Raw genomic sequence first — 16165 nt, 5'->3', positions numbered from 1 at the left:
GTAATGTTACACGTACAAAACTAAATATTCTTAAGGTGGAAGTCCCGGGGAGAGTTTCTAACTTAGAGAGGTTCTGTATGGGGTATGTGGCACTCTTGTTTAACTGTTTTTAAGGTAGTTTAGGTCTATAGTTTGGTGTTAGATTGAGGTTGCCGTGAACTGATTAGTAATGTTACACGTACAAAACTAAATATTCTTAAGGTGGAAGTCCCGGGGAGAGTTTCTAACTTAGAGAGGTTCTGTATGGGGTATGTGGCACTCTTGTTTAACTGTTTTTAAGGTAGTTTAGGTCTATAGTTTGGTGGTAGATTGAGGTTGCGGTGAACTGATTCAAATTTTGATGGAAAGGAAAAGAAATGGATTTTTCATATCATGTTCTTCCTTTTTTGGAAGATATCTAACTAAACATGGGACTAACTTTCCAAGATTTTGTTGGAGGGATGTAGCTTGGAATAGTGTTGGCTCTTTTGTAATTTCTGCTATTTTTTAGCATTTTGTTACTCGGGAGTTTTACAGGAATGATGTGAGTGGAGTTCAGAAATCTTGTGGGTGGAGAAGTTGGTGTAGTGAGGGTTCTTTCTGTAATCCTGAAGTTGTGCAGTGAATGTATGGGGTAGCATTATATTTAGGGATTTTCTGCAGGATATGCCCTAAATTGCAGGTGTTCATGTGCTCAAGTTTGGTAGGTGCCTGCGTAAAGTTAGGTCTTTTTATGCCCTGTTCTTCGTGGACAATGCCATCATGACCAGCTTTGGGGGTGTAAGCTAAGCACAAAGAGCTACTTGTTTGTTTCTCGTGTTTCTAAACATAAACATACAATGCAGCAGGGGGTTGAAACACCTAATAACTAAAATAATGATTATGGCTTCACCAGTGAATCTTCATTCCACAGTTAGAGCTAGGTCTGTCATATCATCCTTTCACCAGCCACCATGCTCGGAACTTCCACATGTACTCTTCATCCAACAGAATTAGAGATTGTTTACAGAAGAAGTTAAGTGATTGTTTCCCTGTGTCATTTATCTTCGATGGAAACATGGGCAATGGGAATTGATAGTTTGTTTCTCCTTTTTTTCAACCTTGTTTATACCTTGAACCTGGGAGTGTCAGTGTCCTTAGTCTGAAGAAAGGTGTGCTATTTTGTCTGGGGAAATTCGTAATTAGAGGAGCAAGTTTCCTTCATGGTTTGTCCCATAAAGTTATAATTTTCCTGGTCATGATTTAGATAGAGAGGGAGCGGCTGAGATTCAAGTGGGCTTTCTTTGACAAAAGGGAAACCTCTGATGTGCTGATGATAGAATTTCTTTTTAAGTTTTGGTAAGTTCAATTCTCAGAGGAGACTGGGTTTCAGAGTTGCTATTTGAGGTAGGCCTGTCCTTGATGGACGATCAAAATAACCCATTTCTTCACTCTCTCACTGTTTCCCCGTCTTTTTTTTTTCCTTTTCAGAATACGTTTGATTGTGTGATGTATTGCTTTTACCATAGGTTGCCATGTCCAGAGTAACTGGACTTTGGTTCTGGGACTTCTTCAAGGATTCGAGTGACCATGATCATGCAATGCTATTCTTACTAATGGCTGAAGGCTCTGGAGTTCCTGAATGCTGCATTGTAGTTGTACTTATATATCTTCTTGTTTTGATGATTCTTCTCTTGGAGTATTGGTGATTGGACTTTGGAGCTGTTCAGCGTTAGTTGGATTATGTTGTTGCTGATTTCAATTGATCTGCAGACGTGTACAAGAAAGCTCATGGGGTGTTTGGTGGCTTGATCGGGTGCTAAATATGCCTTCTGAAGTTTTAGAATCTTTTCTAAATTTGTTTCAATGCGCAGGTGTTCCAGGTTTATTTGCCAACTTCTCAATAGTTGTTATTATTGCCTGAAGATATTGCCATGGCAGAAGTAGGTATTAAGAGTTTTGATCCTCAAGAATCCAGACTATTTCAACAAATGGGCTCGTGCTCACAGCATTTTAATGAAGATCTCATCTTCTCAGAAGAATCAATGAATGTGGAAACTCCTCAAATACTAGATAAAGGATTAATGGAATATGGGTATGGGTCTGTTCCTGTTTGCCTAGCAAAGTTCAATAGTTTTTTGCCATTTACTTGCTTAATATGACGTGCTCTGTCATCAGATGCCTGCACTATCGGAGAAGGTGCCGCATCAGAGCACCTTGCTGCAACGAAGTATTTGATTGCCGTCATTGTCATAACGAGGCGAAGGTGAGTCTTTTTATTTAAAATTGCTTTATGTATTTGATCATGTTGCTCAAGCTGATAATTTGCTTAATATGTTTTGGTGATTTTGAATACGTGCTGATCTGTTATGTTTGGGGGGCAGAACAATATCAATGTTGATCAGAAGCGTAGACATGACATGCCACGCCATGAAATCAAACAGGTAGCCATGTTCCTTTCTCTTTGATCATGCCTTTGTGACTTCTTGCAGTAAATCTTCATTGTTATATTACCATTTTGTCTGCTAAAGCGCTCCTTTTGTGTTTTTTCAGGTGATATGCTCGCTTTGTGGCACTGAACAAGAGGTGAGTTAAGTTTTTGTATTATTGGTGTTGCATCTAGTTTTTCTCATTTGCAGACTAGTTCTGACCTCTGATCCCAAGCTTGCAACTTGTAAATGTCACTGTTAAATTGAGAACATCTAGGAAGAGGAGCAAAGGCTGATGATAGGAAACCTTAGAAGTCAAAATTGGATAGTCATGCTTTATGTCATTGCTATAGTAGTTAATAGATAAAAAATTTCCCTAAACCTGAAGTTAAGGCAGTTCTTTTTATTCTTTGTTTTCATCCTGTGCTATTAATTAGCATTTGGCTACTCAACTCATGTTTCACTTGTTTTATGTGATGGCTAGGTTCAACAAGTTTGTATCAACTGTGGTGTGTGCATGGGAAAGTACTTCTGTGAGTCTTGCAAGCTGTTTGATGATGATGTAAGTGGTTAACGTCACATCCTTAGTAGCTTGGTTAACCATGAAATGAAGGGATTAATTTGGCAGCATCCAGCTTTCAGTATAGTGTACTATAATGAGATTGTGCTTGTTATAGGATTCTGCATATCTTTTCTGTCGCGTAAGTTGCTGAGATGAACTTGCTAACTCGAATCAAATTTGTTTACTTCCGTTGCAGACATCTAAGAAACAGTATCATTGTGATGGCTGTGGGATTTGCAGGTATACATGCTTGTTTATGCTGTTTGGTTTTCGTTTTGAACATATTGATGAGATAATAATGCTGGGAGCTTCTGACAAAGTTTATTTCACTGAACTATTGATTAAATTATTGAACTTCATTGAGGACTTCCCTTGATAATAAAAGGAAAAGGTCCATGTCACCTGAAAGCTCACAGTAATTTTCAGATAGTCATATCCTTCACACATCTTTTCATTCTTTCACTAACCTCACTTATGTAACTATGCTTCTCCGCTTGTACATTTTCGCCTCTCTCTCTAGCTCGATGTAATTATGTTTATCTGACTGGCATGTACTGTGTGCTTTGGCAGAATTGGAGGACCTGAGAATTTCTTCCATTGTTACAAATGTGGTAAGCTACAATTCTCCTGTCATTACTAGTTCCAGTTTTAGTTTGGAATTGTATGGGTGCTTACAACTTAACTAACTTTAGTTTGGCATTGTATGGGTGCTTACAACTTAACTAACTTGATGATGTTTTCCTGTATTCTTGGTGTACTATCAACCATGAAGGCTGCTGCTACTCGAATCTTCTGAAGAATAGCCACCCCTGTGTAGAAGGGGCGATGCATCATGACTGCCCTGTCTGCTTTGAGGTTTAGATATAGATTATAACTTTCATTCTGTGTTATGGTTTGTTCCTTATGATCGAGAATAATTTTTTTTTAGTCTTTAGTGACTGCAGCCTAACTGATGCTGTATTTCAAATGGTTTGCAGTTCTTATTTGAGTCGAGATATGATGTGACTGTCTTGCCATGTGGACACACCATTCACGAGAGCTGCTTAAAGGAAATGAGGGATCATTATCAGTGAGTTTCCTTACAGCAGCCTTTCCCAGTGGTATCTAGTGTGTTTCTTTAACCGTTTGGAAATTCACACAATATTTTTACTTGTTACTGTTACAGATATGCTTGCCCTCTTTGCTCGAAGTCAGTTTGTGACATGTCTAAGGTATGGGAGAAATTCGACATGGAAATTGCAGCTACACCAATGCCAGAACCTTACCTGAATAAAATGGTTAGTAGAACCCATTAAAATGATCATGTGCTGAGATCTGAGGCTTTGATTGTCAGATTTTCCTAAGGTGACTCCCCGGCTTACTGTTTGCTAAATATACTTATACTGGTGATACTACTGTTCTGCAGGTTTGGATCCTTTGCAATGATTGTGGAAAGTCCTCAGAAGTGCAATTCCATGTAGTAGCTCAGAAATGCTTGAACTGCAAGTCCTATAATACTCGTCAAACAAGAAGCTGAGAAGTGGCTGCAAGGACAACGCAGCAAGAAAAACAAACGACGGTGATGATGATGAAGACTTGTGTGCTGAAAGCAATAAAATTACACATCCATGGATGTGGAAGGATCTGGAGATCCTGTGAGGGCTTGTGTTTTCGCTATTCTTTCCCCGTTCGCTTTCCTGATCATTTTGTCTTCCTTTTATCCTCCCCCAATTGAATGACGTACTCAAGAAACCACCAGTCAAGGTGGTGGTCATGCGAATAAAGTGTCCTCTTCCTTGTATTTTGTTAGCACATGTTTATAGGGAAAATGAAAGGGTCGCAGTTATGTCGTGTCGGAAGGTGCTGTAGATCTTCATGGTTTGGTGCAGCAAGCAGATAGTAGATTGTTGTGCAGAAAAGTTCCAGCTATCTTGTGTGTGGGATTGTTGTGCTGGTGTGTGTTGCGCCTGAAAGTATCGTGTGTACAGCTGAAATAGTTTCCAGTGATCATCTCCTGCTGCCAGCTTGCATGAAAATGGAAAGCGGTTTGCCTGTGATTTTCAACGCCATTTTCACAGAGATGTGTTATGTGGTATCCTGTAAATTACTGTTTTGTTTCATTAACTAACATGCCACGTCATCGCGCTATATCATCGTCTCATAGCTCATGTTCGGATGTGGTTTTTTTTGGAAAAATTGGGAGGGTCCATGAAGGAAAGAGAGAATAAAATTAGTGATTTCTTAATAGTTAATTAAATGGAGGGTACAAAGATGGTATAATTGGCATGATATATTAATTAATAAAATCTAGTTATAATTTATAGGATGTCACGGGTTATCTCTTGAATATAATAAGATTTTTCCATTTATTTATTCATGCAGTCTTGGAAATTAAAAATAATAGATCCTGTCTCAAATTCACGTGATGCTAAAGATACCACTTTATAAAATAATAATAATAATAACAATAACAACACCAAATTAAACGTCAGAGCCCAGTGTAACTATGAGAGAGCCCGGACCTAGTATTATGGGCTTGGTGCTCTTTGCTTCACACGTAAATGGGCCGTAACTGTAAATTCAATAGCACAATCCAATCTCAACAATATCGTTAAGAAAAAGGAGGGAAGCAACGGCTATCATCCAACCATGGCCACACTTACTTTTCCAAATATCATCTTCTCATCTCCCTCTCCCTCTAAACACAAGCTACCAACGCAAAATCCCAAAACATCCCACTCAGTTTTAAGACCACATTGGATCATAGATTTGTTAAAATGCTGTTCAAATATTAGAGAATTTTCACCAATTCATGCCCATTTGATCACTGCAAATCTCATCCATGACCCTGAAATAGCAAGTCAAGTTCTTGCCTCTTTACTCTCTGTCAATAATCTTGATTGTGCGCGTCAGATTTTAAGCCATTCCCATGAACCAGAATCCATAATTTGGAATACCCTTTTAGAAAACAAGCTTAAAGAAGGCTGTCCACAAGAAGTTTTGGTGGGTTATTATCACATGGTAACCCAAGGTGTGTTGTTAGATATTTCCACTTTTCACTTCTTGATTCATGCTTGTTGTAAGAATTTCGATGTTAAATTGGGAAGTGAAGTTCATGGGAGAATTTTGAAATATGGGTTTGGAAGAAATAAGTCTTTGAACAACAATTTGATGGGTTTGTACTCGAAGTGTGGGAAATTGAAGGAAGTATGCCAGCTGTTTGAGAAAATGACCCGCAGAGATGTTATTAGTTGGAATACCATGATTTCTTGTTATGTTTTGAAGGGAATGTACAGGGAAGCGTTGGATTTATTTGATGAAATGTTGGTTAGTGGGGTTTTACCAGATGAGATAACAATGGTTAGCTTGGTTTCAACATGTGCTAAATTGAAGGATTTGGAAATGGGAAAAAGATTGCATCTTTACATCGTTGATAATAAGCTAAGGACTAGAGGGAGTTTGTTGAATTGTTTAGTAGACATGTATTCTAAGTGTGGGAAAATGGACGAAGCGCATGGTCTTTTGAGTAGATGTGATGAATCCGAGGTTGATGTTGTTCTGTGGACTACTTTGGTTAGTGGTTATGTGAAGTCTAGTAAGATAGATAAGGCTAGGCAACTGTTTGACAAGATGAATGAGAGAAGCTTGGTGTCGTGGACCACGATGATGTCTGGTTATGTTCAAGGTGGGTATTATTGTGAAAGTTTACAGTTGTTTCAACAAATGAGGTTTGAAAATGTGATCCCGGATGAGGTTGCTCTTGTGACAGTACTTTCAGCCTGTGTTCATTTAGAAGACTTTGATTTAGGAAGATCTGTCCATGCCTTTATCGTGACATATGGAATGATTGTGGATGGGTTTCTCGGGAATGCCCTGTTGGACTTGTATGCAAAATGTGGGAAACTTGATGAAGCTCTCAGAACATTTGAGCAGTTGCCTTGTAAAAGTGCAGCATCATGGAATTCAATGTTGGATGGCTTTTGCCGAAGTGGAGGTGTTGACAAGGCAAGAGACTTCTTCAATAAGATTCCAGAGAAGGATATAGTTTCTTGGAACACTATGGTCAATTCTTATGTAAAACATGATCTGGTTAATGAATCATTTGAGATTTTCTGCAAGATGCAGAGTTCAAATGTAAAACCTGACAAGACAACTTTGATCAGTTTGCTTTCATCTTGTGCTAAAGTTGGAGCCCTGAATCATGGCATCTGGGTTAATGTGTACATAGAGAAGAATGAAATTGGTATAGATGCTATGTTGGGAACTGCCTTGATTGACATGTATGGGAAATGTGGGTGTGTTGAAATGGCCTATGAGATCTTTACTCAAATAATTGAGAAGAACGTTTTTGTTTGGACTGCAATGATGGCAGCATATGCCATGGAGGGGCAAGCCCTGGAAGCAATAGATCTATACTTGGAAATGGAGGAAAGAGGAGTAAAACCAGATCATGTCACTTTCATAGCTCTTCTAGCTGCTTGTAGCCATGGAGGTTTAGTCGATGAAGGCTACAAATATTTCAACAAATTGAGAAATTTCTATAATATCATTCCAACGATTCATCATTATGGCTGTATGGTTGATCTCCTGGGTCGAGGTGGACACTTGGAAGAAACAGTCAAGTTCATTGAAAGAATGCCAATAGAACCAGATGTCTCTATATGGAGTTCCTTAATGAGGGCATGCAGAAGTCACCGCAATGTGGAATTAGCAGAGCATGCATTTAAACAGCTCATAGAGAAAGACCCTACAAATGATGGTGCTCATGTACTTCTTTCGAACATATATGCAGATGCAGGCAGATGGGATGATGTGAGCAAGGTGAGAACAAAGCTACATGAGACAGGAGTACCGAAGCAACCAGGTTTCGCTATCATAGAACAAAATGGAGTTGTTCATGAATTTGTCGCCTCAAACCTTGTATCTGCAGACGTTCGCTGCATGTTACAAGACATGGAGAGAAGATTACTCGTGAAACAGGAACTATCAGATACCACATCTCAACATAGCGAAAGATTGGCCGTCGCATTTGGTCTTATAAACAACCAAGAAAACTCTCCAATCCGGGTTGTGAATAGTGTTCGAATGTGTAGAGATTGTCACTCAGTTATGAAACTCATATCCCGGGCCTATGATAGAGTAATAGTTATTAGGGATAATTATAGATTTCATAGATTCACGGATGGACATTGCTCCTGTAAAGATTACTGGTGACAGGAAGTCTGTGATCTATTGTAAATTGTGAACACAAATTGCACACTTGTAATTTCAGAAAGATCTAGAATTGAATTATACTTTGTTACCAAAAAAAGAGAGGATTGAAGCATGCTCGGTAGTTCAAAATGACAGGTTTGAGGTAGAGAGAGACTCTGTTTGCTCGCCATTCAACAAATTGACAAGAGACGGGGGAATTTAAGAGAAGTTGCTTTTCTAAAGCTCAAAAAAGTAGAGATCGCCTGGGTAGGAGCCGTGCCATTATCGAGTTAAGATGCTTTCTTGTACTTTCTGATACCATAATACACCGGAGGCAGTAGAGAAAAGACATGTCTTTTTATCTCTGATAAGGTGGTAAAGTTCATGCAAAATAATTCTAACTCTACTAAATTTATACATCATGGAGTTCATGAGTTTGCAAAAGAATTCCTAAAACCTAGAACTCGGAGAAGACAAGGCATTGCCTGATGAAGCAGAGGACTTGATTATACATGGTAAAGATTACTTATCGTTTGTGGGGAATTTGCTAGTTCAGTGATTGTACAGCATTTGCAGAAAGCTCTATATCAGAATGTAGCTCCCTTCTTCCCCAAGTATTACATGACCTGCAGCCATGTGACTGCGGTCAAAGTTACATAGAAGTAGGAGAAAATAATAAATGAAGCGTCGGGAGCTGCCCGCCTCGACATTGTATGGAAAGTGAGGAATCGCCGAAAGGAAATCCTGTAGATTGTCTTGGAGGACCACAGTAATAGCGGCACATGAAAGTTAGGGCTTCCTCATAGAACATTTAATCTTTTACTATGTCACTGTCAGCTCTATTCTCCCTTCTTTTGCAGCAATGAAGGGTTAGGTGATGGAGCTTACACTGTCCACAATTCCAGCACCATTGCATTTGGATGTCTGGAATTGTTTGTTTGTTTGTTAGAAAGTTTTTTTTTCACTGGTTTTTTCCTGTTTGGAGCTATACCGTTGAAAATATGTCCGGGAGATTCACTTTCTAGTAAAAAAAAAAAAACCTTTAAATAAAGAAAAAATATATTAATTTGATATATTAGTGCTTATAGTATTTTAATTTAGATAATATTGCTAGAAAACACATTTGAATACAAAACATGTTATATTATATATTTTAAATAATATGAATTATGTTATAAAATTAGGATACCATAGAGAAAAAAAAAATTATTATCAACATTCTCCAAAAATCAAAAACTGTAGACAAAAATAAAAATTTTAGTATTTTAAAAGGGTTAATAACTTAATATTATTATTTTTCAATTTTTTTAATATATCCAAAAAACTAGAAAATGATTTCAAACTCATTTTTCATTAAACATTGAAAAATAATCTATTTTCACAAAAAAATATTTTTCATAAAACTATCAAATATTGAAAAAAAAAACAATTTTTATGGAAACTATTTTCCAAAAAATATATATTTATATTTTCCAATAAATAATCAAAGCAAGTCAAGTTCACCAAAAGCAACAGACTCAACTGGATTTCTCGCGTCAGGATGCGAGCGAGAAATGAATAGATTGTAGTCTTAAGCATGGAGAGTAGACAGCAACCAGCTTACAGGAGCAATACATGAATTTAGAGCGAGTTCCCAAGGTTGTTTAATTAAATTTTAATTTTTTTATTTTAAAATTAATATATATATATATTAAAAAAAATTAAAAAAATATATTAATATAATATATTTTAAAAAAATCTCTTCAGAAATCAAACACTACAACCCATAACCCACTCAAACCTCTCGATCGCAGTCCACGTCGCAAACCTTCAATTTCAAGATAAAATTCCATGCTAAATAAAACCATTGGAGCCCAACAGGAATCACGAGAAACATCTCGTAACAGTGAGAGGTCCCCCATTGCTTTTGGACATAACTAGTGGCCAAGCAAGAACTATTCAAAATGAACTTCGGATTTGTTGAGAACGTCAAATCACATAGCCATGAGAGCTTACATCAGAAGCCTGGGGAAAGTTTTGTAATATGGGATCACAACAGATCTAGTACCCCATCTTTTCCAAGGTGGGCACTCCTCTTGTGGAGAGTACTGGCGAACCTTGATGCGCACTTCCACGGTGCCATTGGCATTAGCGTCCTCCCATCGAAAGATCTGAGATGGAGCCTCTCCCAAAAGGCAGAAATGCTAAATAGCGTCTACAATCGACTATGGAAATAATATGCGGTATATAACACATTAGAATCTTATATATTCAGTCAAAAACTTGTTGAGCTTGCAGGCTTAAACGATAACTTGGTGCTGCGATGGTGGTTAAAGAACGAAGAATCAAATCAAGCAGCTATAATAATCAGCTGCAACAGTTTTACATGAATTTGCAAGGCAATACAAGCCTGGATTATGGAAAGCAACAACTACCCAAATGAGAGCCATTGGTTATGGCCATGAATGGTGAAACACAAACATCGAAGGGAACAATGTACAAAACGATCATCCATGGCTGCTAAGAGATGCACATAAACAGCTCTTTGAAAACAGATGATCAGGGGCGTCTACCTCCGCATTAGTTTCACTGATCATGGGCATCATGGAGCATCAATGATGCCAGTTTCGAAAAGTCCCTCCCCTTCGCCTGACATGGGAACACACTCGGAAGATTTATGGGTGGTATTCTCCAACTCTTCATCAATCATGATCTCCTCTGAACGGCAACTCAAACTGCAGAATGCTTTCTCGCCTCTGCATGAAATTAATTCGACCCAATCAACATCCTTCAGTGATTAGAAATGGCAGAATAAAAAAGGCTTACAGATATCTGGCACAAACCTGTATATGTAAATATCTTTTCCTTCATCCAATTTCTTGTTGCAATAGTAACAGAAGCTCAAGAAAACTTTAGAGGGAAATGAACCTGGGATTTTTGGGCAAGTAACAGCCTGGGGCAATCCAATCTCCTTTGTTTCGTTCTTGCCAAAATTACTCAAGTCATTAGATTGACATTCCAAAATGCAGTCACCGTAAATATGAGTTGTTTTGGGGTTGGGACCATGTGAAATCACACACGTATAATCCTCGGAAAGCTCAATCTCACTTGCAGAGAGAGAACCGATGAATCCGTTGCCAGAGCTAACCGACATGGGGGTAAAAGTCAAATTTGTGTTTGAAAAGTTGTTTGAATTCGGGCTTCCTCCTAATAATTGAGGACATTCGCCTCGGGTAGTTATGTTATCCAAGCAAAAATTCCCAGAACTTGCTTTCGAGTTCTGTCCAGCCAACCGAGACATGGATGAAAATGACCTGCAAGAGTCCAATGAACATGACCGGATCTTTCCAAAGGGCTCTGAATCTGATGGATCTTCTCCAATTTCAAAAAGAACATCAGAGCTGCCCTTAAGAAGGGGAGATTTGGTAAGGGTACGAGGGAAAATTGCAAAATTTCTTGGCAAAGACTTCGGTGCTTGAAAAGAATCAGTACGGGATTGAAAGTTAGGGGTTTTACTTCGTACTCGGGGTCCAAAAAGAATGTTCTTACTCTCCGATGATCGGAGGACCTTGCCGGATCCTTTCCCGTCATCATCAAGTGAATCTACAATGCTTAAACCTACTTTATTACAATCCCAGCTCTTCCGTTGCCCACCATGAGATGACCTGGGGGACTTACTGGGATTTCCTATATTCGAAAACATCCTAAAATCTAGAGGAGATGTTGGACTCCTAACAGAATCACAATCTGATAAACCCTTAAGACTTGACCCAACAAACAGGCCAGGGACAGTGAAAAAGGAGTTGGCTTTGTGATTGTGCCCCGTGTTATCAGACTGGAAATGTGACTCGGAACCAGAATCAGACATTGTCAACTGACCCATTTGTTGATCTTTCTGGAGCGACCTCGTTCTCTTCCTCAACATCACCACAAAACCCTTCTCCCACTTTATCTGCACCAAGAAAAACAGGTTTCAAACAATTACGACTATATTCAGAGCCAAATTACAATCAACATGAAATTTATTAAGTAATTGAATCAACAAGAAATCATTTAATAAGCTCCATTGAGGGTGGAAAGGAAAAAAAAATCCATTGACATCAAAAGGAAAGATCTTTCTAGTAAATGTAACCTCAAAAATCCCAAAATAACCATAGCAACAGTTGCCAAAACAGAAGACAAAGAACAACAAAATCCCACATTGAAGATTATACAGCATATTCTAAGCAAAACTCTGCTCCCACGATCAAAATCACTCAAAAAACGGGAACCCAGATGGAAAAAACCTCATTAACGCGTTAAAAACCTCCCAGCAGTGCATAAGGAGATGATCAAGAAATCAACTTTGTCCAAATGAACATTAAAACTTAAGCAAGAAAAAACACAACGCATCATCATCATGTTCAAAGCCCTGAAGAGAAAGCACACCTGAGCTCTCCTTTTCTTCCTCTATAAACCACAGACAGGTGATGTTTTAAAGAAAAGAAACAGCGCGGTGAACAGGAAAATATGGGTTTTTGTCAATTTCTAGTGCTGTTCATTTGTATACCATTGAAACTTGCACAACACTCCTCTCTCTCTCTCTCTCTCTCTCTCTCTGAGGCCTCAAAATCAGCAAAGCTGAGCGAGCTTCTAAAATACTCCATTCCACTTATTTATGCTGTGTTTTTTCCGTTACAACCGTGTTTTTATAGAAAAATAATATATTTAATTAATTTTTTATATCTTAATAAATTAATATTAAAAAATACAAAATATTATTCTAAAATAAAAAATACTTTAAAAAAACAATCTCCATCCTCCAATCAAATACTTTCATTCACAATTACGTTCGCTCTCTCTCTCTCTCTCTCTCTCTCTATATATATATATATATATATTATTTTCTCTATCTGTCATATGTATGCAAATACTATATTAGCCCCCAGATTTCTTTCTCTCTGCCTTCTTCTGGCTCTCCTACCCTACCAACTGCTTTAGCAGTTCGTAGTTATACACTTTTTTTTTGTTTTTTTTCCCGTCATATTTTGCCACTTCTGGACCATTTTGACCCCATTTTGTTCCCTTTTTTCATGTCACTATGAATGCCTCGTTGAATAAATTAATACCTTTTTCTCACTGTAATGATGCCATGAATTGATTTGTGATTAAGCTTTTGACAGTCTTTGACTTCAAAAAAGTAGGAGTAATTTGTCCAGTGAACGGGCATTCGTATTGGTTTTGGTAAATGATTCCAAAACTTTCAAGTATATTTTACATTCTAAAAAAAATTAAAAAAAATTTATTTTTTATTTTAAATTAATATTTTATATATTTTTAAATTATTTTGATACACTCATATTAAAAATAATTTTTAAAAAATAAAAAAATATTATTTTAATATATTTTTTAATAAAAAATATTTTTAAAATCAAATACAATCGTATTCCATTCAAGTCATGTAGCTTCCAATTTATTGTTTTTTATATTATTAAAATAATAATATTTTAATATTTTTTATTAAAAAAAATAAAAAATTAAGCATACGATGGATTCATGTTTACAGCCACTAACTATTCTTGCCTTCATGTAAAGATGTATCACACACTTTTAGTTCCTTCATATAAATTTGGGATTGAATCTAATACGTATACATATTAATTCACAAAAATAATTCTATGAAATATATTTTAGATAATTATATTTTTTATAAATATAATATATTCATGTTCGATTAACTTGTTTATAAAAAGTATTTTAAATCTTGTTGTCGCTGATTCTATAAATATATACAGGATAAAATATATGATATTTTATATTAAGTATATATAATTCTATTAAATATTTAAAAAAAAAACATGTAAGCTTTTAGAAAAATAAATTTATTGAAGGGAGGCAGGAAATATAAATAAGAAAAGGTGATGGTTAAATGTTTTTTTTACTGTGGGGATCAGGTGTGGGTAGATCATGAGGGTGCCCTGAGTATCGTTGGAAGTAAGCTATTGGAGGGAATCTCTGCTGAAGTAAGAACAAGAAGGAGACACTGTAAGGGAAAATAGTTCAGTTACATGTTTACCCTTCTTGGGCATCTCGTCACTAGACGACAAGGCTGACTTGTTATCATTGCGAAAACTGACAGACGGTAACGGCAATTAACTGCGGTTAGGGGGCTGAGTTAACTAGGCTGTATAGGTTTGGAATTGGTACAGTAGTTGAAATCTCGTGACCGATCTACCCTCCGAATCTTCTTGTTGATGGAAGAAGAACACTTGTCTTCGACGAGTGGACAAGACTTGTTTTTCACTATGCGTATTTTGAATAATGGAATGATAATAATGCAGTGTTGGTCAACTCAACTCAAAATTGACACCTTTTTCACTTAATTTAAATTTTTTTTTTCTCTTCCAGATATTTTTATCCAAATTATTGTATTTATTTTGTTAAAATATATTTTTTGGTCAAATAACTGCAAAATTATATTTTTTTCAGAAAAAAATGTGATTTTACATTGGACAAGTGTGTTTTGAGAGGTGTTGCTACTTGTGCAATAACCTAGCCTTTCAAGATCAATCGAATTTATTTGATCCTTAATTTATGTATAATGTCGAATAAATTTTATAATATTAGTTTGTGTTGTTGTAAAATCTTAGATTAATTTGACATAATTTATTATCATGTCATGTTAATTATAATACTTGTTTGAAAACTTGTATTATATTTTGTCTAATTTAAACCATTGTTATATATTATTTTTATATATTAAAAGAAAAAGGTAAAATATAAAGGAACCAGTATTAAATACATGCTTTGATTTACCATGAATTGTAATAATGAATTGATGATTTTGCTTTACAAAATCATAATAAACTATTTTTTAAAAGGAAAAATGATATTTTCCTTTGATTTATTTGTTATTCTATGATTATTTAGGTTTATAACAGTCTTTTTATTATTTTTGTATATTAAAATCACTTTATTGCCCTTGAAAAAAAACCAATTATAGTCTTGGATATTTTTTTATATTTAATGTTTTTAGCTGCATTACAATGATTCTTTTACCACTAAAATCAATTTTTCAAAAGCTTGGCCAAAGGGCTCATTCATCATAATCTTTTAGTCCTAATCTCTTGTTCCTGACTGCAATGTGGTATTTTTATAAATAAAAAAGCTTTTAGATAATATATGTGACTAATCTTCATGGTCAAAACTATCATTCTATTATGTTCTGATCTTTTTTTTCTCCTTGTATAGCATATATTGTTAATATTTGATTAGTTTTTTATTTTATGTTTTTTAATTTTATTATTTAACATTAAATTATTTGAGAATTGAACTTTTTAATTCAACTAAATCTACAATTTCATAAATTGTGAATTTGAAACTTTTGCTTGGGTTCATAAAATTCACTTATATCGATTACCATGGATTGAAATAGTAAAATTATTGTTTTTTTCAACATAAACTTTTATACATGTCATCACTTGATTGTTGTAGATTAGCTATTTTTTATTTGATAGAGGTTATTGTTATCTTTTTTATATATATATTTGTTGAAAAGATAATTGCTATATCAATCTTAAATGTAAAACAACACTTAACTCGGATCTAATTTTTTTTGTCTGTTTTATATAATTCTTAAAACTTGATTTCAAGGGCTCGATTGTTATCCCGTAACATTTTGTTCTTTTAATTAATATTGATAATAATTTTAAAATTTATTTTATTTTTTATTTTTTAATTTTATTATTCAATGTTAGATTAATTAAAATATAATTTTTACAAGTTATTTTTTATGTTCTGTATGGTATTGTCATGGTTTTAAACAAATATTTATTTATGTTTAAAACCGTAAACATTTATTTTTTTATCACGTGGTTAAATAAAAATTGTTTAAAAAACAAAGTTAGTTGACACGACTAAAAGATTGATGTCTTCTTCCAGGTGCAGGAATGTCAAAGTAATAAATAACTCGGCAAGACCGGGGTCGAACCACAGGGAGGTTAATTGTACAGATTATAAATAACAATAATATAATAACAACAACAACAACAACAATAATAATAATAGTAATAACAACAATAATAAT

General features: G+C 35.5%; 3 protein-coding genes across 3 annotated transcripts; 2 read left to right on the top strand and 1 right to left on the bottom strand.

The window, feature by feature from the left end:
• Positions 1 to 5083, top strand: LOC105122338 (CHY-type/CTCHY-type/RING-type Zinc finger protein). The gene is made up of 12 exons (XM_011021395.1): positions 1 to 1365; positions 1488 to 2053; positions 2137 to 2224; positions 2343 to 2402; positions 2512 to 2544; positions 2872 to 2949; positions 3146 to 3189; positions 3520 to 3560; positions 3722 to 3804; positions 3927 to 4018; positions 4115 to 4226; positions 4355 to 5083. The coding sequence occupies exons 2-12, from the start codon at positions 1893 to 1895 to the stop codon at positions 4463 to 4465; spliced, it is 903 nt and encodes a 300-aa protein (XP_011019697.1). The 5' UTR covers positions 1 to 1365; positions 1488 to 1892; the 3' UTR covers positions 4466 to 5083.
• A 207-nt stretch (positions 5084 to 5290) lies between these two features.
• Positions 5291 to 8239, top strand: LOC105122339 (pentatricopeptide repeat-containing protein At3g62890-like). Its single transcript, XM_011021396.1, has one exon. The coding sequence runs from the start codon at positions 5578 to 5580 to the stop codon at positions 8140 to 8142; it is 2565 nt and encodes an 854-aa protein (XP_011019698.1). The 5' UTR covers positions 5291 to 5577; the 3' UTR covers positions 8143 to 8239.
• Positions 8240 to 10058: 1819 nt separating this feature from the next.
• Positions 10059 to 12760, bottom strand: LOC105122337 (uncharacterized). The gene is made up of 3 exons (XM_011021394.1): positions 12529 to 12760; positions 10944 to 12052; positions 10059 to 10856 (listed from the first exon to the last, which is right to left on the bottom strand). Exons 2-3 carry the CDS (start codon positions 12023 to 12025, stop codon positions 10703 to 10705), a joined length of 1236 nt encoding a protein of 411 aa, XP_011019696.1. The 5' UTR covers positions 12026 to 12052; positions 12529 to 12760; the 3' UTR covers positions 10059 to 10702.
• Between the last annotated feature and the right edge of the window lie 3405 nt (positions 12761 to 16165).

The sequence above is a fragment of the Populus euphratica genome, unplaced genomic scaffold, assembly GCF_000495115.2.
Source record: "Populus euphratica unplaced genomic scaffold, PopEup_1.0 scaffold19.1, whole genome shotgun sequence".
NCBI lineage: Eukaryota > Viridiplantae > Streptophyta > Magnoliopsida > Malpighiales > Salicaceae > Populus > Populus euphratica.
This window is presented reverse-complemented; position numbering and strand designations above follow the sequence as displayed.